The 24,409-nt window shown below is 32.2% G+C and overlaps 1 protein-coding gene across 2 annotated transcripts; it reads right to left on the bottom strand.

Moving 5' to 3' along the window:
- Positions 1 to 603: 603 nt before the first annotated feature.
- Positions 604 to 24,165, bottom strand: LOC111718380 (protein msta). 2 transcript variants are annotated; one of them, XM_023493954.1, is made up of 21 exons: positions 24,063 to 24,165; positions 22,454 to 22,507; positions 20,647 to 20,693; positions 20,151 to 20,236; positions 19,550 to 19,641; positions 18,938 to 18,980; positions 18,698 to 18,756; positions 17,054 to 17,098; positions 15,541 to 15,589; positions 15,009 to 15,062; positions 13,334 to 13,392; positions 10,986 to 11,055; positions 10,262 to 10,332; positions 8,902 to 9,017; positions 7,825 to 7,935; positions 7,203 to 7,304; positions 5,604 to 5,673; positions 2,954 to 3,056; positions 2,516 to 2,606; positions 1,641 to 1,739; positions 604 to 839 (listed from the first exon to the last, which is right to left on the bottom strand). In XM_023493954.1, the coding sequence occupies exons 1-21, from the start codon at positions 24,135 to 24,137 to the stop codon at positions 791 to 793; spliced, it is 1,545 nt and encodes a 514-aa protein (XP_023349722.1). In that variant the 5' UTR covers positions 24,138 to 24,165; the 3' UTR covers positions 604 to 790. The 2 variants fall into 2 exon arrangements, with proteins under 2 accessions (XP_023349722.1, XP_023349723.1); XM_023493955.1 differs by having other exon boundaries at positions 24,068 to 24,144.
- Positions 24,166 to 24,409: the final 244 nt, after the last annotated feature.

Below are 24,409 nucleotides of genomic sequence, written 5' to 3'. Positions count from 1 at the left end.
GTTGTTACAAAGCAAAAAGTTTATTCATCACTTATTTGTTAAATTGGTCTGTTTCCACTGCACTATTGCTGTGTCTCATGCTCATTGAAATTTTGAAATCATAATTTGAAATCTAAAAGTTGTCTTTCTATTTCAGAGTTTTCTGGTTATCACTGTATAAAAGCCTATAAGGCTTCTTCCCCTTTATATATAAGTGTTCTGAATAATGCTTGTGTCAACTTGAATACCATAGATATACATCTCACAAGGTCTCAAGGGAACCTCAGTATTGGAGGGGGAGGGGGGGGGGGCTTAGCTTAAGGAGGTTTTTTTAAGATTATATCTTCAATGAAAAACTAGAAAATTCAACAAAATAATTTTAAAAATATTTTTATGTCATTCAAATTAAATTTGAATTAAATATCAAGTTTGGCAGGGTTTCGCATATTTATTTTCTTTCTTCAATTTTGGTGTAAACTATAAGATATGAATACGAATTTGCAAGTTCTAAGGGGGGAGAGGTACAGCCAAGTTTTCCCTTTCCCCGAGATTTTCATGATTTACACTTATATCACCATAAACAATGAATATTGAATAAGATCAATAGCAAGAATGATTCCAAAATAAAAACTTCAAATTTATTTGACATCAATCTAAACAAAGTACAAAACATTTCCTATAAAACTAGAAATAAAGTTTATACAGTAAATTTACATATTAGATAATAGATTGTCTTATTCAAGTATGTTAACAACAAAAAATGTAAAATTAACAAAAAGCAAATTTTTTCCAAGAGATTTTTTGTGGCAATTCACATCATTTTAACAGTCTGAATATACTCTCCGAGTTCAATACGATTCCTAAATTATAACAATCAAGATCTAGCATTATTTAAAAATTGAACATTGTATTATTTCAGTAATTAAACATTGCGAACAACCTTTAGCGTTTTTGGTGTTTCTGTACAACATACGGTGTCGAAGGGGAGGAATGCCAGTCACAACAATTTCTCGTCCGAGCCACATTCACCTAATTTTCTCTTCCGAGCCACCTCGGAATCCTCGTCCTTCGTTTATTATGTGTTTTAAAGTTTTCAGTTCTCGAAGAAAAAAGTTTTTTTAATCTTGCCATGTTAGGGCATAAAATATGGATTATTGGAATCTTCAAACCCATGAGAATAATGTCAAACTTTATTTAGGTAAAACTTAAATCTCTTCTGCCTCCGTAACAGCTAACCTTTGCGATATAAAATAAATAACAAAATATTTGGCATACCTCTGCCTATCATTTTCACCATGGAACCACAAGAAAAAGTTCTATGGTTTTCACTATAATTAACAAAAAAAATTCTAAAAAGTTCTATAAACTCGAAATTATTTGCGGCATTCTACACCAGGAATATCTGAAACATTAAACTTGAACACTTTAATTCAATTGAATTTTTTTATGTACAATAATTTAATATTTCATTTTTGCACTAACTTGGCCGGCTTCTTATTCTTAAAAAAAAATAATTTTATCTGGGAGAATCAAACACTTAAAAATAATAATATTTGAAGGACGAGGATTTTGAGGTGCCTCCGACGGGAAATTTTTGTGGTTGACTTTCTTCCCCTCCGATGACCCCCTCCCTTCTCCAAACAAGAATACAGTAAAACAACCTTGAAATTGTAGAGGATAGATGTCCGTAAGGAGAGGTTGGAGGCTCAAGTTTCATAATCGTATCTGCCTCCGCCAGATATTTTTCCGCCTCCAGTAATCTAGAAATATATTTTGAAAACAATTGTTTAGAAATTGGAGAGGTTTTTATCTTTTCTGCAAAACTACCCCATGCTGTTCAAAATCTTAAAGTATTTAAAAATTGGCCTCTGAAAAATTTGTCACCGCTTAAGTAAGATTTAAGAAACATCAATAAAACATCTTCCTCCGACAAACTTTTTTCTTTCTTTATTAATCCTTCAGTATATTATGATCTGAAAAAAGCAAAAAATCACATCAAATATAAAATTACTTTTTCGACGGAAATTACAAAATATCAATGGTTCCCCTGCTGTAAAAATTCTCTCTCATAGAGAAACTAAAATCTAAAATGATCAAGGATATCTGTTCGCTCAGGTAAATAGTTACTGTCAGGTTGTGAATAAGGCAAGTAACCCTTAATCTAATGGGAGATAATCTAAAATAGAAGTTACAACGACAGTCCCATTAATGACCCCATCCCTCAATTGATATATATATATATAATGCAAAAATCTTAGTTTAATTAGTTTATAATTTATGTACCTCAAACATTTATACCACAACCTGTGCGAAAAACGAGTATTTCTCAAATATTAAATAATGAATCCATGCAATTACTTTTCTATTAGCTTAATGATGTAAATCAACTAAAGCCAAAAGATGGATAGAGTATAGTATATGATTGATGTTATTCTTATCATATATCATTTTTCTGAAAAATTTAATGTCTCTACCAAATAAAGTTATTAAAGTTATTAAAAAGAATTAAAGATCCCATTTATATAAGGAGAGTAACCTGATAAGAAGCTGGTTTGGGTTTTGTTTCTTCTCAAACTCCAGGTTAGAGAGGATAACTAGAGTAGTGTGCAGCTCAAACAGAAGCAATCCTTAGATGGAAAGAAACTGAGTTCTGATTTTATAATCCCTATTTCTTTGCAGTTTCCTAAATGTCAACTTTTCCAAGCGGCAACTTCCCAAATGTGCAACTTCCCCAGCGGCAACTTCCCAAATGTGCACTTCTTCCCAAGCTGCAACTTTCCAAATCTGTCCTATAGCTGCAGTGGTCCGGGCCTTACCTGTTCTAGCCGTAACGCTCGGCCCATCCCCTCTTGCAGCCTGTGCCGCCTCAGAAGGACTAACTTTACTTTTGTGAAGTTTCCGCTTTGGGAAAATTGCACATTTGGGAAGTTGCTACATGGGAAATATGGAAAAACTGTAAATTTACAAAATATACCTCTGCCGAGACTTAGTCCCGGGTCCACAATATCAAGGGCTCCCAGGACCTCATGGACCAACCTCAGTTTAAGTTTATGGTCTGCCTCATTCATATCCTCTACCTAGTACAGTATATATATATAGGACCTCATGAACAAACCTTAGTTTAAGTTTATGGTCGGCCTCATTCATATCCTCTACCTAGTACAATATATATATAGGACCTCATGAACCAACCTCAGTTTAAGTTTATGGTCTACCTCATTCATATCCTCTACCTAGTACAGTATATATATATAGGACCTCATGAACCAACCTCAGTTTAAGTTTATGGTCGGCCTCATTCATATCCTCTACCTAGTATACAGTATATATATAGGACCTCATGAACCAACCTTAGTTTAAGTTTATGGTCGGCCTCATTCATATCCTCTATCTAGTATACAATATATATAGGACCTCATGAACCAACCTTAGTTTAAGTTTATGGTCGGCCTCATTCATATCCTCTACCTAGTATACAGTATATATATAGGACCTCATGAACCAACCTTAGTTTAAGTTTATGGTCGGCCTCATTCATATCCTCTATCTAGTATACAGTATATATAAGACCTCATGAACCAACCTTAGTTTAAGTTTATGGTCGGCCTCATTCATATCCTCATACCTAGTACAGTATATATATATAGAACCTCATGAACCAACCTTAGTTTAAGTTTATGGTCGGCCTCATTCATATCCTCTACCTAGTACAGTATATATATATAGGACCTCATGAACCAACCTCAGTTTAAGTTTATGGTCGGCCTCATTCATATCCTCTACCTAGTATACAGTATATATATATAGGACCTCATGAACCAACCTCAGTTTAAGTTTATGGTCGGCCTCATTCATATCCTCTACCTAGTACAGTATATATATACTAGCTGAAGTGCACGGCGTTGCCCGTAAAATTATCCCCGGGATACCCCAAGGTTTCTTTAAAAATTATCAGCCAATTCGGTCCAGCCGTTTACGAATGCCTTGTTTCATTATATAGAATATATTTAGAACCTCATAGACCAACCTCAGTTGAAAGGGAGTGACCGGCAATGTATGGTAGTTGAACTGAGAATGCAGTATTTTTAAGGATTCATTTGAGACATCTAAAACTTTTAATGGTGTATAATCATTTATTTACTGTAAAATTTGTGTAACATTTCTTTTGTCATCGTTATTTAATAATTCTTAAAAATCCATTCTCTAACGAAACACCCCAAATTAATGATTTTGAAAGTCGACTTTGCGCTCAAACTCAGTAATTATACATTATTAAAACGTTTTATATGTCTCAAAAGAATCCCAAAAACTTTCTCCCCAATACTACATTCTTAGTTCAACTATACCATACATTTCCGGTCACTCCCTTTAAGTTTATGGTCGGTCTCATTCATTTCCTCTACCTATAGTACAGTATAATATATACAGGGTTTATCATATAGGACGAAACTTCAGAATCGACTGTACCAAAGTTTTACTATCTGTTTCCTTATATTCATTATCCCCTCCAACTGTAAAATTGTTTTTTCTTTAAAAAATCATTAAGTAAACCATTAAGGTAGATGACTTAATTTAACCTTGGACTCGTTCTTTTTTAAGAGTTTTACGTCGTCTTTACAGAGTTATCCTTTGTTGGTAACCCTCTATAAAACCTCATGGACCAAGTAAAGTGGAGTAAAGCGGACTAAAAGGAGTTTTTTTCCATTATTTTTCAGAATGTAAAGATACAGATTTAAAATTGCTGATTATTTTATTTCGCTTTTTACGGATTATTGTTGTATTTAGATATTTTTTATTGCGACTCTTTTGTTAACAATATTAAAAGGTATTTCTTCCTAAATCTGATAAAGTAAGACGACATTCAAAATGTTTCCAATATTAAATTTATAACAATACTATACTAGAATTTATCATGGATCTAGTAAAACACCTTTTTAAATAGTTTTGAGAAAATGGTGACTGAGTCTCGGATATTGTACAATGACAGACTTGTTTAAAGGATATTTTTAGAGTTAAATACTTTATAAATCTAGAAAATTGTGGTTTTAATATAAAAGTAACTTTATTGCTACAGACACGCGGTGTAAATCGTTAGCAGATGAAGCCTAATGGTACTCTTGTGAATATAGCATAGCCCTCTTTTCTATGGAGGATTATTTTAAATTACAATGACTGTATTTTGAAGAAAATATTGTTACACATTTTTAAGGAAAGAGTCTGAAGCTGACTCATTAACTTTTATAACTGTACACTGTAAACTGTACACTGTACACAGTGCACTGTACACAGTGCACTGTACACTGTACACTGTACACTGTACACTGTACACTGTACACTCTACACTCTACATTGTACACTGTACTGTACCCTCTACACTGTAAACTGTACGCTGTACACTGTACGCTGTACACTGAACACTGTACGCTGTACACTGTACACTGTACTGTACCCTCTACACTGTAAACTGTACGCTGTACACTGTACACTGAACACTGTACGCTGTACACTGTACACTGTACTGTACCCTCTACACTGTAAACTGTACACTGTACACTGTACACTGTACGCTGTACACTGTACAGATAACACAATACACAAATAATACACATCACAGTTGATAGTACCTGAAATCCAGGAAGACGACCATACCCAGAGATTAGCATTTGCTTCAGGTCAGCTAATAAACCATTTTGCCTGAATATTTGTAAAACATATTTAAATATTATTAGAAACTAGCTGAAGTGTCTGGCGAAGCTCGTGGATTAAAAAAGTTATTTTCCCTTTGTAACCCCGGTTTACCCCTAGGTTCCCTAAACATATACGAATATCTTGTTTTATAATGCAAATCTACAAATCTACAAATCTACGTAGATCGATAGATCATCTCTTTAAACATGGAAAGAACGTGAACACTCTTAAAATTCACAAAGGTTTAATCATAATATTAATATTTATATTTCAAAACAATAAACAACATGTTAATTTAATTCCGGGATTTCTTAAATATTATCTGTGGTTCTTTGTAGCTCCCCAATCAAAATTTGAGCTTGGTTAAAAAATCTCAAGTTGCGCCTGGGATTGCTTAATTTATCAAGAAAATTTAATTTCCAGACAAAGCTGGGTTCCAACTTCCAAAGACTGAGTCTCATTATTATACTTTGATGTATGAGTAACCCTGGAGATTATAGTTACAGAGTCTAAAACTAAAGAACGAAAAGTTTTTACTTAAATTTTAAGTTTATGGTTAAATGCCACTTCTGACTTAATTTAAACCTGAACTTTAACCGTGAGGTTAAATATTTAACCCTGTGGTTAAATATTTAACTCGCCGAAATCGACGAGTTAAAATTTAAACACAGGGTTAAAATCTTGAAATCCTGCATTTTCCCTATTTGTCTATTATTCAATCATCATTCAGCTGAGAAAGTGGCATTCAACTTTACGGTATATTTGACAGTGAAAACCTTGTTAAAGAAATTTCACGTTTTAGATTAATTAATTTTTGCATGTAAACCCAAAATACGGTTGTAACTCAAAATATGTTTTGTTTTTGGTTACATAATCAGCTGATTAGCGATGGTTATGTAATATTCTCCGTAAATCCTTTTCTCTGATTGGTTCAGATTTTCCCGGGAAATTCAAATTTAAAATTGAGAAAGTTTAATATTCAAGTAGCCATTCTTTATTTTACAGAACTTTTAACCTCGAACTTAAAATTCGCGCATTCTTTAGTTTTAGACTCTGGACTGCAAATTAAGAAGACGACATTTAATTTGTTCTTATCCATCAACATTATTCCTACCAAACCTTGACGCTGTTTCATGTTACTCAAGTTACCTATGTAATTTAGATTAGTATTTATTGTTGACGTTGTTTCATGTTACTCAAGTTACCTATGTAATTTAGATTCGTATTTATTGTTGATGTTGTTTCATGTTACTCAAGTTACCTATTCAATTTAGATTCGTATTTATTGTTGACGTTGTTTCATGTTACTCAAGTTACCTATGTAATTTAGATTCGTATTTATTGTTGATGTTGTTTCATGTGTTACCTATGTAATTTAGATTCGTATTTATTGTTGACGTTGTTTCATGTTACTCAAGTTACCTATGTAATTTAGATTCGTATTTATTCTTTGACGTTGTTTCATGTTACTCAAGTTACCTATGTAATTTAGATTAGTATTTATTGTTGACGTTTTTTCATGTTACTCAAGTTACCTATGTAATTTAGATTCATATTTATTGATCAGTCTTTTCAAATCCTTCATATTATTCTTATCCAGGCTCTCAGTGTCCCGACTCAAACATTTCAGGGTCTTCCTATGGAAAACAGAAATACTGAATAAAATATTTATAGAAACTCTTTTTTGGCAATATTTAAAGGTTTCCATCAATAATATTCAATGACAATGCATGTACATTGTACACAACTTATCGGCAGCATCAAGTGTTCTTGATATTTTGACCTATTATTCTGCACATGGAACATACATTTCCTGACAATGCAAAGGGTTTCTGACCTGATATTCTAAACATGGAACTTACATTTCCTGACAATGCAAAGGGTTTTTGACCTGATATTCTAAACATGGAACTTACATTTCCTGACAATATAAAGGGTTCCTGACCTATTATTCTGAACATGGAACATACATTTCCTGACAATGCAAAGGGTTTCTGACCTGATATTCTAAACATGGAACTTACATTTCCTGACAATATAATGGGTTTTTGACCTGATATTCTGAACATGGAACTTATATTTCCTGACAATATAAAGGGTTCCTGACCTAATATTCCGAACAGGAACTATTTCCTGACAATGTAAAGGGTCTCTCACCTGATATTCTGAACAGGAACTATTTCTTGACACTTGTCACATTTCCAATCTGATTGTTTATTCAAGGGATCGGTTGGTATCACGGATCCTTCACATTCTTCTTTTAAACATCTAATTATATATAATTCATGCAGATAAAGGTTGTTTAAAACATTTCACAATTTTTTCTCTGAGAGGCTTAATTTATACCCGACCATAATGAGATTAATATCACAATGTCTCTAGGGTGTTAGGGCTATATGAAAAAAATATTGGATTTAATCAACCCTGCTGTGAATAAATGCTCTTTAAGTCTGTTGAGGATGGAACTGATTACCCTACATTGGAGAGCCTTATCCAACCTTACTATGCTTCAGTTGACAGAGATCTTTTTTCATTTCTTCCTTGCAATCTTCTTTTTCATTGTTTAACTTCATGAACATTTTCAGATGTAAACCAAACTTTGATTTAAACCATTGCTAACGACGGAAGAGGCTGGCATGCCAGCCTTTCATGCTGTTTACAAGTTTGTTTTGCAAGCTGAGCCCAAAAAGACCAGGTTAGAGTTGATTTACACCAGGAGAAGTTTTAGGATAAAGTAAGTACATTCCTTCTTGAAATAAAATATGGTCCTATCAGCTAACAGCTATTATTAATATTAATTTTATTATGATCGGGTAAAAACTAGACCTCTGACAGAAAAAAGTGTGAAATTGTCTTTTTAAAAACGCTCATTTCTTCTTAGAATATTGAAAATAAAAAGTATTGAAAAAAAGCAATATTATTAAAAAATCATGATGAAATTAGAATGTTAGGAATGCGAAGTCAAAAAGTTTTCGTATTCGGTCAATCCTGCTCTGAATGATGGCTCTTCATCTTTATGGACTTGGAAATGGTATCCATAACTGTAGAAATCGACAAATTAGGGAAGTGCGCGTTTGGGTTTTTCAACATTCTTTAAGATCATTATCATACAGTTTGATTTACTTTTAGTCAATCAGTTTAAACTCTAGAAAAAAATCATGCATAATATATCCATATTTGTTTTTTGAAGATTTTTTATCTAAAGATTTATAATTGGATTGATGTAATATTCACCTGTGACCGGAGACGTAGGATCCTAGCTCCGTTGGATCCAGACACCTTTCGCAGGCGCAAGAGAAATATTTATTCTCTAGGAGCTCCTGCTGTCTCAGCCAGGTAGAGTCTAGACCCTGATATATAATATATATATATATATCAGGTTCAGGAGATATATTTATGCCCTAGGAGCTCCTGCTGTCTTATACACATTAGAAAGTCAAGACAATTTGGTTGTTTAATAAGGTTACTTACTCTCGATGGTCTCCCGTACATTGGAGCCCTTCGAGAGTAAGAAACCTTATTATAGAACCTTGACCTATACCTTGATATATATATAGAAGACCTAGAGCAGGTTCAGGAGAAATAATTATTTTCTAGGTGCCCGATCCAATTCCCTTGAATTGGTCTTTACAGTTATAGTACTTAAAGAGACCTATATAATATATATAATCAAGGCCTACTCCTAGTATTCTAAACCAACTCCTGGTATTCAAAATATACTCCTAGTACTCTAAACCTACTCATGGTAATCAAGACCTACGCCTAGTACTCTAAACCTACTCCTGGTACTCTAGACCTAATCCTGGTACTCCAGAACTACTGCTGGTACTCAAAACCTATTCCTGAAACTCAAGACCTACTCCTGGTACTCAAGACCTACTCATAGTACTCCAGACCTACTCCTGGACATTAGACCTACTTCTGGTACTCTATACCTACCTCTGGTACTCAAGACCTACTCCTGGAACTCCAGACCTACACATAGTACTCTAGACTTACTCTTAGTACTCCAAACCTACTCCTGGTACTCAGACATACTCCTGGTACTCAAAACCTACTCCTGGAACTCCAGACCTATACCTGGTACTCAAGACCTTCTAATGGAACTCCAGACCTACTGGTGAAACTCCAGACCTACTCCTAGTACTCTAGACCTACTCCTTGTACTCATGGGCCTACTCCTACTTACCTACTCCAGGTACTTAAGACTTACTCCTAGTACTCAAGACCTACTCCTGGAATTCTAGACCTACTCCCAGTACTCTAGACCTACTCTTGTTACTCAAGACCACTTCCTGGTACTTAAGACATTGTCCTGGTAATCAAGTCATTGTCCTGGTACTTAAGACATTGTCCTGGTACTCAAGACATTGTCCTGGTACTCAAAACATTTTCCTGGTACTCAAAACATTGTCCTGGTACTCAAGACATTGTCCTGGTATTTCCAATTTTCTCCTATTTACTCCTAGTACTACCGGGAAATACTTTAGTTTACTAGAAACTAGTTATCAAATAATGTGTTAAAAAAATACCGAATATTTTCCTTTCCATCCGATCCTGTGAATATCAGAATAATACCAAAAATAAAACTGACCTTTACATAATTGAATTTAATTGGTTTATTCTTCTTGATTGGTACACTCGCAGTTACAGTCATTTTACCACCTAAATTCAAGGGATTTTTCAGATTTTTTTAATAAACACTACGATAAGAATTATTAATTAAATATCAATTGTAACTTTAACGTATCGTTTGAAGATGGTTAATTCTTTTGCTGCATTTTTTGGCAAAGCTATTATAATTAGCATTTTAATAAAAAACAATTCTCCAAAAAAGATTTCTGTGCAAATATATTCGAATAAAATATAATGTAATTACAAAATCAGCAGCTTTACATTTCTTACATACAAAACGACTGAATAATCGAAAGTTAATCGAATGTTTATTAAATTTAATTTTTCCTTCACTAAAATCTTCCATTTACTCCCACCCCCTTCCCTCCATTCCCCCCCCCCCCCCTCCTCATTGTAGGTTTTAAGTCAATATGTATTGTTTTCAAACAACCTCCATTAATCATCCTTCCCATTGCTACCTAAATAACGTCCGGAAAAAAATTCTAAAATCCTAGTTGCATCGCTCGGCCCCCTAACCAATCCTAACTCTGTGGTGTAGATATTGTCTTAATACAAATATATTATTTTTTCACAAGGGGGGAGGGGGTCTAGAGAATCTCAGCTATTAACATAAGTTTCTCCTAATCTCAAAGATTTTTCATTTCATTCATTTTCATCAATTTTCTCTCAAATCTTAAGCTCACCTTTATCCAGAATTATCCTCGTGTTCCCAATACAATGATGGTTCATGAAACTAGATTCATAAAAGATTCCCTGGAAAACAATATTAAAACAGGATACGGATATATGTGGTGGGTGTAAAATGTATATTATGTAAAGAAAACTATATTAAAACAGGATACGAATATATGTGGTGGGTGAATTATGACGACTGTCGATGTAATTTCAATTCCTTTCAATCTTTGTGTGATGTTAATATCTTTTTCTGTCTAAAATTTAATATATGTTTTTTTTGGTTTTTGGTTTTTGGCGTCTATAAAGAGAAAATGGTTAAATACGACTCCTACCGAACAGCGTAGCGTCCATACAACTTCAAAAAGTTGCAATATTCGACTCGGATTGTAAAAAAAACTTAATTTCAAACAAATCATTCAGATGTTACAACGTATAATCATCGATTTTTTCGTATATAGTTGATATTTAATAATATTTTTTTTTGATCCGAGAGTTACTTTTGAAAACACTCATTCCTGTTTCAATGATTTTTGATTTTCATATTTTCCAGCGCCAACCGTGAAAACAAGTTGTAAGTGAAATTATAGGTTGTAATATCTGAATGATTTGTTAGGATTTAAATTGATTTTTTACGATCCGAGTCAAATATTGAAATTTTCTGATTTCGTATGGACGCTACGTTCATTGTTATGAATCGTTTTTAACAATTTTCTCCTTACATAGCCGCATCAAAAAGAGTAAGATTAATACCAATCACCATCGAATATTCTTCGACGTAATCCTATAACCCCTTTCATTTTTCGCGAACACTCCCTTTAAACGTGTTTCTGAGCACTTTTATAGAAAATCCACAAGAACAACATCCATTTTTAGACAGAACAAAAAGATATTAACATCCCACAAAAATTGAAAGGACACCCTTTAAATATAAACATTTGTTAATCAAGCACCCCACCCTTTAAAAGGGTCACTTTAAAATACGTCTGTAGTCCATTGAAAAATGAAAAAAAACTGGCAGATATTTAGTTGTTTGGATATAGAGGAATTAGTTGACGACATAGACCCAAACTTTCTAGTATCATAGTTTAACAATAAAAACTACTAGGAATTTCCAAAATGTCGTCTACCATTGTAACATCTTCAAAATTGATATTGAGAAAATTGTCCAGATTCCATCTTATTAAAGAAAACGTACAATTGTTGAATATCCTTACATTTTGAAAAGCTCATTAATCGTATTTTGGAGAAAAAAGTACAATAGTAAACATCAGTCATAGATCATATTCATTATTAGAAAATATTTTATGGTATTTAATATTAATAATTCTGAAAATTGACGATATCAATTGGAGGACTGATCGTTTAAACTTCAAAAGGTAAAAAATATTAAAAAATATCCATCTTGAGATTAATTGGAGACTGGGAAACTACTCTTCATCTTTACATCTTTTAAATACTCTGCGTCACTTACAGGGTTACCCATAAAGAGTTAGACTGAAAAGACGCCCTGAAATACTTTAAATAAGCTTCTACTGCCTTGAATAAAGTCGTTTAATGGCTTATTTGATGATTTGGCAAATAAAGAAATAAGTATTGTAGTAGCCGGCCCGGGAATCATCAATATAAATGAACAGACAGTATACGTTCTGTTAAATCGTCTCTGAAGTCTCATCCTTTGTGAGTATCATTAGAAAAAGATTATCCTTTAAATTGACAAGGTCGGCGTTATCAGATATAAAAAATGTCACATGTTGATATTTGTCGAAATTCTTCTGACGTACTTTTGCTATTTTGCTAAAGCCTCCCTAGCACCCAAACCACTGAAGTTAGAGAACTAACTTTATAAAAATGAGATGACCTACAGTGAGAACCAGAAAACTATAGAAAAGGACTTTCAGACTCAAGTAAGACTGAACATGAGAAACACCAATTTTGCATTTACATAATAAGTGATTTAATAAGTTAATAATTCAGTTTTGTTAGGATTTGTAAGGATTTGTGGACGTTATTTCAAGTGACCCGACATTAAAAACTTCAATGTCCGTTTTAAACCTATTTCTGAACCATTTTTGTTTGTCACAAACTCTGATTTTCTAATCCCTATAATCTCTTCAATCCAATTTCGTAGAATTTAGGTATTTAAAACTAAAAATTTATCTAGATCAAATGATTAAGTTTTAAATATCAGGTGTCATCAGGTTGCTAAGATACGGGGATTAGAAAATTCGAATTTGTGGTAATTTTTTTTTACCAAATATCCATCCCACTTGTAAGATTCCTTAAATTCATATATTCTACAAAAGTTAGCTGTGGGGTCTTCATGTTAATCTATTTCCAGTTTGTACTCAGTACTCACAATAAGAAGAGCTGAGGGAAGAACCACTTCGAATGTGTTGGTCAGGATAATCCCTAAAAATAATTTGAAGATTAAAAACTTTTCATTTTGTTATGAAAGGGGCTTGTGTGGGCATTACATTTAAAAGAAATAATTGGAAAACAAAAATAATTTTATCATGGAGGATATATTTTATATTAGCGTGGAGGATATATTTTATATTAGCGTGGAGGATATATTTTATATTAGCGTGGAGGATATACTTTATATTAGCGTGGAGGATATATTTTATATTAGAGTGGAGGATATATTTTATGATGATTTTTTTTAATGGCTGAGTATGACTAAACTTACGTTATTTTTAAGTAAAGGAACTGATTTTTTGCCACAAAATAATTTTTTCTAATCCTTTATATCTTTGCAACCTAAAGATGTAAACCTTTGTTAGTTCAAACTTAGACTTTTATATACTGTAAAATTCATAACTTTAAATATCAAAGGTCTACGACATCGGATTCTAAAGATATAGAGTTAAGAACATCTGAGTTTGAGGCAAAAACTCTGTTCCTTTTGCTAGATTGAAATCTAGCGTGTTTTCAATTGCAGCTCTTTAATGAGGAGATATTGAGAGAAGCAAAGCTGATTTGAATTTCAATAGTATGTAACCAAATATATTTGCTTTTGTGTAGAATCAAAACTAGTGGAGCTCCGAGGTCACAAAGCTGGTCCAATAAAGTCGCAGGACTTCTCCATCTGTGAATTAATTTGTTTTGATTATTTCTCTTCTTTCTAAACTATCTAAGAATGCCGCGCACCACTCACATTTTTCGAAATCCGTTAAAAAAAAATATTATAAAATATAAACTATATACAAATGTCGCGAAAGATAATCGATGACTATAGGTTGTAATATCTGAATGATTTGTTTAAAATTAAATTGATTTTTTTACAGTCTAAGTTGTAAGTTGCAATTTTCTCAATTTGTATGGGCGCTAAGTTATTCGGTATGAGATGTCTTTAACAATTTTCTCCTTTTAGACGCAACAGATAGAAGTAAGATTATTAGCGATCAAAAGCGCTTTTTTATCGCATTAAGCCTATACCCCCTTTCATTTTTCGCGGACACTCCCTTTAACATTGTAATTTTATAATATTAACATTGTCTATAATTTTATTAACATGATCATTTAATTTTATTAACATTGTAATTTTATAAAATTAAAATTGTCATTAATTTCCTTAACATGGTCATTTAATTTTTTTAACATTGCAATTTTATGATATTAACATGGTCATTTAATTTCATTAATATTGTCATTCATTTATTATAACTACAATCTATTGTAGGTTTGAAATATATGTATGTATGCACTATCTGCGTCCTGAGTAGAGGAGATTAGTCAAGAAGGTAGCGAGCCAATCAATCAATTAATCAACCACACTTACAGTCTATTATCATCGACGCCTTCATATTGTTTTATAAAATTGTTTATAAATAATCCCGGTAATATTATAGAAATGATACATCAGGGGGTGGGGACAGATTTTTAAGTATATTGTATTAAACAAAGTACAAAGGGGGTTTTAGTATCCTGTAATTCTTCAAAGTTTAAAGGGAGGATTTATTTTCTGTAAAAACCAAAGAATTAAGAAGGAAAGAGAGGGGGGATTTACTTTCTGTAAAAGCCAAAGAATATATTTTCTAAAGTATCTCTGTCTACGTCAGGAATACCCAAAGCCAAAATTGGATCTAAAAAGAAATTTTTTAAGTTCACCATTTTTCTCACATTAACGTTGGGGTTTTCAATGCGAAATTGGGCAATAATAGCGCAAAACCTTCTCCATAGATGACTAACTTATCTGTACAAATTTAAAATTCATATTTCTCGAAGGCTAGGTTATTGATAATTAACTTAAAATGTATTTGTTATTAGTATTAAAGGTAATTTAACAAATTTTGGTAATTTTAACAAATTTTCTCAATCTTTCCTGAAATTGAATAAAACATTATTGCGCATGGAAACCTTAATTGACGTCAAAGTTTTACTATCTGAATTCTGAATAAGTATTAATAAAGAACAAAAAATGCGTTTATGATTAAAACTCAGCCCACTACGTAATTGGGATAGGGATTTACCCCCCCCCCCCTTCATGCCTTCCCTCCCCTTCTCCTCCCTCTAGTTATCCCTCAACCCCTTCCACCCCATCTACACTTCTTTTATGTTTACCTACAACAGTTTCTTGCAAGCTCTTCCAATTCTTTCCTTTTACTATTTCCTAAAATATTAATTTCTTAATGAAAATTCTACAAAATTCTAGAATTAACAAATTACATTTCTGTTTAAATTTAAATTCAAGTTTCAAAAAGAAAAGTCAAAAAATTAGTTAACAAAATTTAAAATGTCTAATTAATGTTAAAATTTGGAAAACAAACATTATAATTTGAAAAGCGTTTCATTCGGACAATCGCCTTCAGGTCTGACTTCAGATTATATTTAATGTTATATTTAGATTAAATATTTGGCCTTTGAAGATTAATCAAATTATGAATTTTGGTAACATATCATATATAATAATTATATAATATAGAACTTTGAATTTACTTAGAGGGTTTTTAATCCATATTATTCTTTTTAAACAATCCACGATGTAGTATTTCTTAATTTATTTAAAGGTATTCTAAAAATGAATTAATTGAAGGTATTCTACAAATTGATTAATTAAAGGTATTCTACAAATAATCTATTAAAAGTATCCTACAATTAAATTAATTAAAAGTATCCTACAAATAATGTAATTATAGGTATTCCCCTAATAAATTAATTAAAGGTATTCTACAAATAATCTAATTAAAGGTATCCTACAACTACAACTAAATAATTAAAGGTATTCCCCTAATAAATTAGTTAAAGGGAATGTTCGCGAAAATGAAAGGGGTATAGGCTTTATGCGAAAAATAAGCGCTTTTGATCAGGAGAAAATTGTTAAAAGCGACTCATACCCAAGAACGTAGCGTCAATACAAAATCAGAAAGTTGCAATATACGACTCGGATCAGAAACAAATCAATGTAATTCCAAACAAATCATTCAGATATTACAAACAATAGTCATCGATAATTTTTCGATGCATTTGAATATTGTTGATATTTCATAATATTTCTTATTTTTCATGATCTGAGAGTTACTTTTGAAAACATTTATTCCTGTTTAAAAGATTTTTTATAATGAAGATAACAATTTCATATTTTCCAGGAATGTTCGAAAATTCAGTGCCATCGAAATATTATTTTAAAAAAATCAAGAATATTATGAAATATTAACTATATACGAATGCGTCGAAAAATAATCGATGACTATATTAATTGTAATATCTGAATGATTTGTTTGGAAATAGATTGATTGATTTACGATCCGAGTTGAATGTTGCAACTTTCCCAATTTGTATGGACCCTACGTTCTTTGGTAAAAGTCATTTTTAACAATAAAGAAAAAATGAATGAAGGATGAAAATGAAAAATATTAAAAGAAGCATAAAAGCAATAAAGAAAGGGATTTAAGGAAAAAAGATAAAATTTTTTTAAAAAAAGTTTGAAAAAATGTGTAGAAAAAGTAGGAAAAGATTGATATAAAAAAGATTAAAGGAAAACGGAAAAGCTGAGAAAACCCCAAAGAAGCCAAGATGAAAGGATTATATATGAATTAAGGAAAATGTCTGATCTAGAACTGTAGAACTATAATACCTGTTTATTAGACTCCATAGAGAGAATTTTTAAGAAGACTTCTGGCTGAAGAATTCATCTTGTTTATAATTTGTAAAAACATATTTAATTAACACTCAACAAAACACTTGAAGAATTCTTTTAAGATGTTTTTAATGAAGGTAAACTAATAAAGGGAATTAATTACAAAAGTGGAAATATTTCATCAGATCTAAACATAGAGAATAGAATATACTGCAGGTGTACTTCACATATTTATGCTATTTAACCTTTTGGGCCCTGGAATATCATTTTATAGAAAATCTAAAATTAATGTTAAAAGAAAACCAAATTATGAAATATGCTGGTTTCATAATTGACCAATGATCATTTCACAACTCTATGCCTTTCACTTCACAAACGATGATTTTCCGTTATAACTATAAATCAAATGATGGTTTTTATTCACCTAATTCATTATCAAGTTTAATTAACAGCTTTAAAAATTTCGAAATTGAAATGAATAGTCTAGGGAACATACTGTATTAATGTACTCTACTGCACGTAATTTGTGAACATTTACATAATTTGTACACTTTGAACAACTCCCTTTCAGGCTGAAAGGGACTGAAAAAATTCATACCGAGAGATTCTTTAAATTCCTCTCTAATATATATTCTATTTTCTATGGATCTAAACCTTCGCCTTCATCTTTAAGTGGAGTGACTGGCTAGACATGATAGTTTAGCTGAGAGTGCAGTATTCTAGAGACATTTTATGGATTAATTTTAGACCTTTTAGATGTTTATACAGAATGTACAATTGCTGAAAAAGAGCTGTATACTTTATGTTACATTTACATGATTCTCTAAATGTATCCTTCAAAATGGACAATCCGGATGTAAATCATAGATTCAGCAATTATACGTCGTAAACATATTTAGGTCTCCAAAAACCTAAATATATTTTCTACAATACTGCACTCTCAGCTCATCTATCATGCCTAGCCGGTCACTCCCTTTAAATTTCTAAATATTTTAGATACAGCATCGTTTCTTGATAAACAAATGAGTGGTTGGAAACCAGAGATAAGAGAGTTACAGAGATTATCAGCTTAAATATGCGATACTTTCCGCACATTATACATCTTTTAGAAATAACAGTGTTTCCAAACAAAAATGGGATTAAGAGACGACTTCGAGATCGTCTATCATAAGAAAGTTGTAATCCGTTTTGTCTGCTAAAGTTCCGAATTTCTTTGTTTTTATTTTGATTGCATAGTCGTTCTTGCTGTAAAGTGAGAAAAATCCTGTTTACAAATAAAGTACTGTTGCACGTTACACTTACGTACGACTGTGTTTTTGTCTCGAATCCAGAATAGCAAAACTTCTTTTTTTAAAAATATAAAAATTACTTTAGGAGACGTACATTTATTAAGTTATTATATCTTTAGATTAATTAGGCTTAGGCATTAAAATACTAATTCCAAAAGACGACCTTAAATTCATGGCTTAATTGCTATTTTTATACACTATATTTCGAATTAATGTACTCTTCATTCATACTTAGACCTTCGTCCCATCACCCTGCTATTTTAATTAAACCAGTCGAGTAGGTGGGCGTCTCTCATCGGGCGGAAAATCCATTTTATTCATTTCATTTACAACTTTTAAAATAGACGAATTCCTGTGTGTACTGTAAAGCAAGGATTCGGAATGGTAGCACAGTTTCCAAACCAAATATATCTGAACCAGAGAATCGTAAACAATTGTCACATAATTTTTTTGCTGAAAATCGACTAAGAGGAAGAAAACAATTAAAGTAAAAAACAAATGAACGGATAAGAAACAAGATATATCCAACTTTTAATTTTAGATGAAACAATTTGATCTTTTTTAAAGTCTATGATAATTTTGAGTACAATGCCTGCATCCTTCTTCTTATATTTATATATTACAGCACATTCCATCTAAAAATGTTGAATGTAAAAAGGGAGGGAAAATTTCAATGTATTTGTAATATTTTTAAAAAAGTATTCTAAATCTAAAAAGTTGTAATCTCTGTTTGTCTGTTTGAGTGTTTGTTTGTTTGTCCGATCATAACTCAGGAACCCCTGGACCGATTTGTCTCAAATTTCGATTGGGAAACTCGGGAGAGCCGATGGAATGTTCTTAGCCTGGTTTTTAAATATTAAGTGTAGTGGGCAGACTTTTATTGGGAAAAATAGCTAAAATCGTAATTTATGACAAGGGGCGGGTAAACGGTGGGACTAACGATGACTCCCCTGGTCCACGCTGGGTTCCCAAGCTAGTATATATGTATATACAGTAGTAATCTATGCTTGTCTGTCTCTCTTTTGGATGTTCGATCATAACTCATGACTGTACAGTGTACAGTGCACAGTAATTTCAGATGTACTGTAATGTCAGATGTACTGTGATGTCAGATGTACTGTGATGTCAGATGTACTGTAAAATATCTGTTAAACTGCGTACAATGTCTGTTGTACTGCACAATGTTTGTCGTACTGTTCTGTACCTGATGCACACTACTTGAGGTACACTTCACCCCACACACAGGAAGAGCACATTTGGGGCATTTTAACAGCTGTTTGTCCCCTCTGTGGCACCCTAAAATGAAGACGACATTGTTACACAATTGTATTTTAGAACTGTTACACAAAAAATAGAGACTGGAGAAGGTAATCTGTATATTTATTACATATATGGTTATCCACGAAATAATGAGACTGAATGGAATTCTTTTCTTACTTTTTTAGTTTCCAGCAACTGCAAACATATTCTTTCTTTGTCAAAACATGGAATTATAAGGAATTATGCATATATATGTATATATATATACATAAGGCCAAAGACGAAGTTCAAACTTTAAAACGTTAGATTTGAAGAGATTTTGATTGTAAAAAACGTTTATAAAAAGTCAATCGGACAATTTTTATTGCAGTAAATAAGAATTCATTCAGATTAAAACAAAAGTTATAGAGCCCAAATATAAATAATACATATTTATATTTAATATTTTATACTTTATACTTAAAATGTCAAAATGTATGATTTCCAACAGAAAAACAGTTTTTCTACAATTTTTAACAGTAATTATTTTTATTTGTTTTACGTACCTAGACAGCAAGGAACAGGCTGAGTGAGCCTAGGTCCGAGAACATCGGGATTTGAATCCATTATTTTCTCCCCAGCCCTGATATCTCTAAAGTAAATGTACGGTGTGCAGTGAGTTAACAAGAAAGGGATTAGTATCGACTCCTTCAAACATTTTCCCCCGTGAAATTATATGGTATTTTCCTGCACTGTGTCAGAATTTTGTCATTTTCTTTTGTAAATCTCCAGGCAAAAAAACCGCGAAACTATTTTATAACAAAATTAAATGGACACATTTGGAGATATTTTTATAATATCTCAACAATTTTATTGAAATTGGTAAAATTTATTGTTCAGTCGACCATTTCCTCCATTCTTTTGAAAGACCTTCTGACTTCTAAACCATGCCGGTACAACCCTAAAAAATGTTTTACCCTCTATGCCAGAGCAAAAAAAAGTATTCTTTATATAGATTTAATATTCGGATTAAGAATGAAAATGTTCGATTCTAGAACTAACCTGCTCGCTATAATGTGACGCCCGTGTTCCTCCACAGAGGTACCGATCTTAAACCATTGTGCATAATGTTAAAGATTTATTGTCAAATAATGCACAGAGGTACCGATCTTAAACCAATGTGCATAATGTTAAAGATTTATTGTAAAATAATACAAAAAGGTCCCGATCTTAAACTGCATATTGTGAATAATGTTAAAGATTTATTGTCAAATAATACACAGAGGTCCCGATCTTAAACCATTGTGCATAATGTTAAAGATTTATTGTCAAATAATGCACAGAGGTCCCGATCTTAAACCATTGTGCACAATGTTGAAGATTTATTGGCAAATAATACACAGAGGTCCCGATCTTAAACCATTGTGCATAATGTTTAAGATTTATTGTCAAAAAATGCACAGAGGTCCCGATCTTAAACCATTGTGCATAATTTTAAAGATTTATTGTCAAATAATACACTGAGCCCCATACTATAGACTTGAAAAGTAAATGGCCTAGATTAAATTGAATAACCACACATGTTTGCACACAAAACTATATTTACAGGTTAAATATATACAGTACAGTACATAGTACATACTATAGTTGATAGAATGATAAATTAGATCTTATTCAACACGACTGTCGCCTCCAACGGCGACTGTCGTGTCCATGGAACGGAGGCAGTGGCCAATCTGTATTACTCGGCAATGCCGCATCAAATTATATGACAGAGAGAGAGTCAGTTCTAGCCGTGGCGATCGGCCCCCTGGTCTGTCCTAGCCGCAGCGCTCGGCCCCCCTTGCCTGTCCTAGCCGCAGCGCGTAGCTCAGAAAGTGTCTAAACCTAACCTAATTCTAAAATAAATAATAATCTTCTTATAAAATAAATAAGTTTACCAGCATCTCAAAAATCATAAACTTATAACACATAAGTCTCCTGGGTCTCAGCGCAATTCCTGTGTTTCACTTTAACAGGACTATCTAGGGTTATAACTATATGAGTCTAACAGTCATCTTACTATTCCACAGTTTTATGGATCTCAATGAAATTATGATTCTTGAACCAGTTTGCATAATTGATTGTTATTCTAAATAATGCATGTAAATTTGTATCTTGAATCACTGTGCATCATTGATGGTAAATACGCATCGCGAACCAGTGTACATAATTGATTTTAATGTTTAATAATACATGTAAGTTTTATATTGAACCATTGTGCATAATTGATGGTAAAGTAAAAAAATACATATAAATATACATCTTGAACCAGAGTGCAAAATTAATTTTAATGTTTAATGATATGATAATAAATATGAATTTTAAAACACTGTTGAACTTTTGTATGCGGAAATTTGTCCAGAGATGTCAACACTACATCTACAACACTTGATCTCGATATCCACAATACACGATTAGTTTCCAGAAGTTTATTTTGGTTTAAGATAATCGATCATTTCTAATTATAAAAGAAATACAGGAGACGACAATTATTCCCCTTTTACATTTCTCCCCCAGCAGTAAAATATGAAATCTGAGATATTTGCAAGCATTGCAGCTTTATGACGTAATTAGAATATTTTGAATATCAAAATAATGAATTAAGAATTTGCATTCGCTTATATAACAAAATACATACGCCTGAAAACATAATCATCATTTAGGTTTAAAATATCTGAAATTTCTTTAATATTGGTCTCACTAATTAAAATCATGATCTTTAATGTACCCCTTGATCCTTATATGGTAAATTGATCATATATAAATCGTCTGACTAAAGTTTGATCATAAACCAAATTATTTAATTATTATAAAAACAATGGCATTCCTTGTAGTTTTTACATATTGGTTTATGTGTCTTCCAAACCTTCTTCTGACACTCCTAAATAACAGAAATATTAAAAACCAGCATCGGAAGAAAACAGATCTCCAATTATGAATTTAATCCAGATCGATTCATCTATTTTTACGTTTATTGGATGCAACACAAAATACAGTCACAAAAGCAGCGCCAGTGATACGCCTGTTTGAATTATAAAATATATAAACTGAAAATTTAGAGACATATACCCACCTGTGCACTGTCCTGCTAGATTTCAGGGTATATCACTTACTACAAATAATAAGACCCATTGAAACTATTCAAAAGCTATCATTTCGTAATTTTTATTTAAGAGAAATCATATACGATATTGTTGTGAGGTAAACATGTTTTCCGAGGAGCCGTTCCGCACAACGCCCTTCTAGGCTACAGGATGGGGAAAAAAAAAATTAAAATAGCAACTATAATTTTTTACTTCAGTTACAGATGAAAAGTTTACATTTTGAAAATTTTTACAACTTTCGACCTGTTTTTGTAATTTTTTTAAAATCTTCCAGGCCCCTGAACCATTAATGGTACGTAGGGATCTGTTTTTTAAACAGCTGGCATTGAAAAATTGGGCTCATAAACATGTATTTCAAATTCATACCTTTAATCTAAAACATTTTTAGGGAGTGTGGGGAGGGGAGTCATTATTAAGATTCAGACTCCTCAGCCTTTATTGGGTATAAATACAAATGTTTTGGGGAGGATGGGGGGGGGACTATTAGATAGAAGGTCGACGTATTTTATCTATTGAATACTTCATCGAAATTCTAAATTTTAAGACTTCTATAGAAATCCTTGATCAAACTTCTCAGTAAGCTTTCATTTCAGACTCTATCCTTAAGATGAATCAAAAAGAAAAACCACTAAAGATCTTTATAAGACTAAACTTTGCAGTATTATTTGCAATTCCTAGAAAGCTTTTTTTGACATATCAACATCAGAATATATATCCTTTCCTCAATCTTTAGACATGCAAATGTAAACAGTTATAAAACTGTATTCAGACAAGATTTTTGATACATTTTTGATCATATTCAATAAAAAATTCAAATGTTTCAAGTAAACATTGACATGATTTAGACTATATATTTCTTATCCTACTCATATATACTGTTAACCTTGTTTGAACACCACTTCTTGTCTGCTATTTTGTATCCCTGCTATTTTGTATCCAATAAACGTCAAAGCGGCTGATCCGATCAGACCCAACACACATCATCATTGGAAAAGTTTATTACCGGTCACAATTTATAAATCTTACAGTAAAAATTTAGATTTTTAAAATTTATTGAGATTCATCAATAAAAACAGAAAAGTTTGCGAAATTTTAGTTTCATATGATGTAGGAAAAAAAAGCAACTTGAAGAGTAACATAAAAAATAACAAACTTATATTAATAATAGAAATAAAGGCTAGTTTGCTCGTCTCTGTGATTACTTATTTTTCATTTGTTAAATAGAATGAACAATTAAGCATCACATTACATCATATTACCACACCTACCTTACCACAGCAGGACACATTACCACCCCTACCTTACCACAGTAGGACACATTACCATCCCTACCTTACCACAGTAGGACACATTACCACACCCTCCACAAGGAGCTGCAGGAGTGCTCCCACACACTGTACACACCATTATAAATATTTTCTGAAAAGTGTCTGTGAGGTTTGGGCTAGAAGACGATAAGTCCCCCCCCCCCTCTTCCTTCAACCAAAAAAAGAGTAAAAGATGAGATGAAACTGGAGAAAATGTAAAAGGGAGAAAGGGACTGTATACTCTAAGAAATCAAAATTTGTTAGAGCACCGGAGCCGAATTCAACTTAATAGCATTAATCGCAAGTTTTGTCAGATAAAATGTATCATTCATCAAAAGGAGTTTTTGCCACAAACTCTGATTTTTTAATCCC

Source organism: Eurytemora carolleeae, unplaced genomic scaffold (assembly GCF_000591075.1).
Source record: "Eurytemora carolleeae unplaced genomic scaffold, Eaff_2.0 scaffold106, whole genome shotgun sequence".
Taxonomy (NCBI): domain Eukaryota; kingdom Metazoa; phylum Arthropoda; class Copepoda; order Calanoida; family Temoridae; genus Eurytemora; species Eurytemora carolleeae.
The sequence above is the reverse complement of the archived record's forward strand: the minus strand, read 5'-3'. Positions and strand labels throughout refer to the sequence as shown.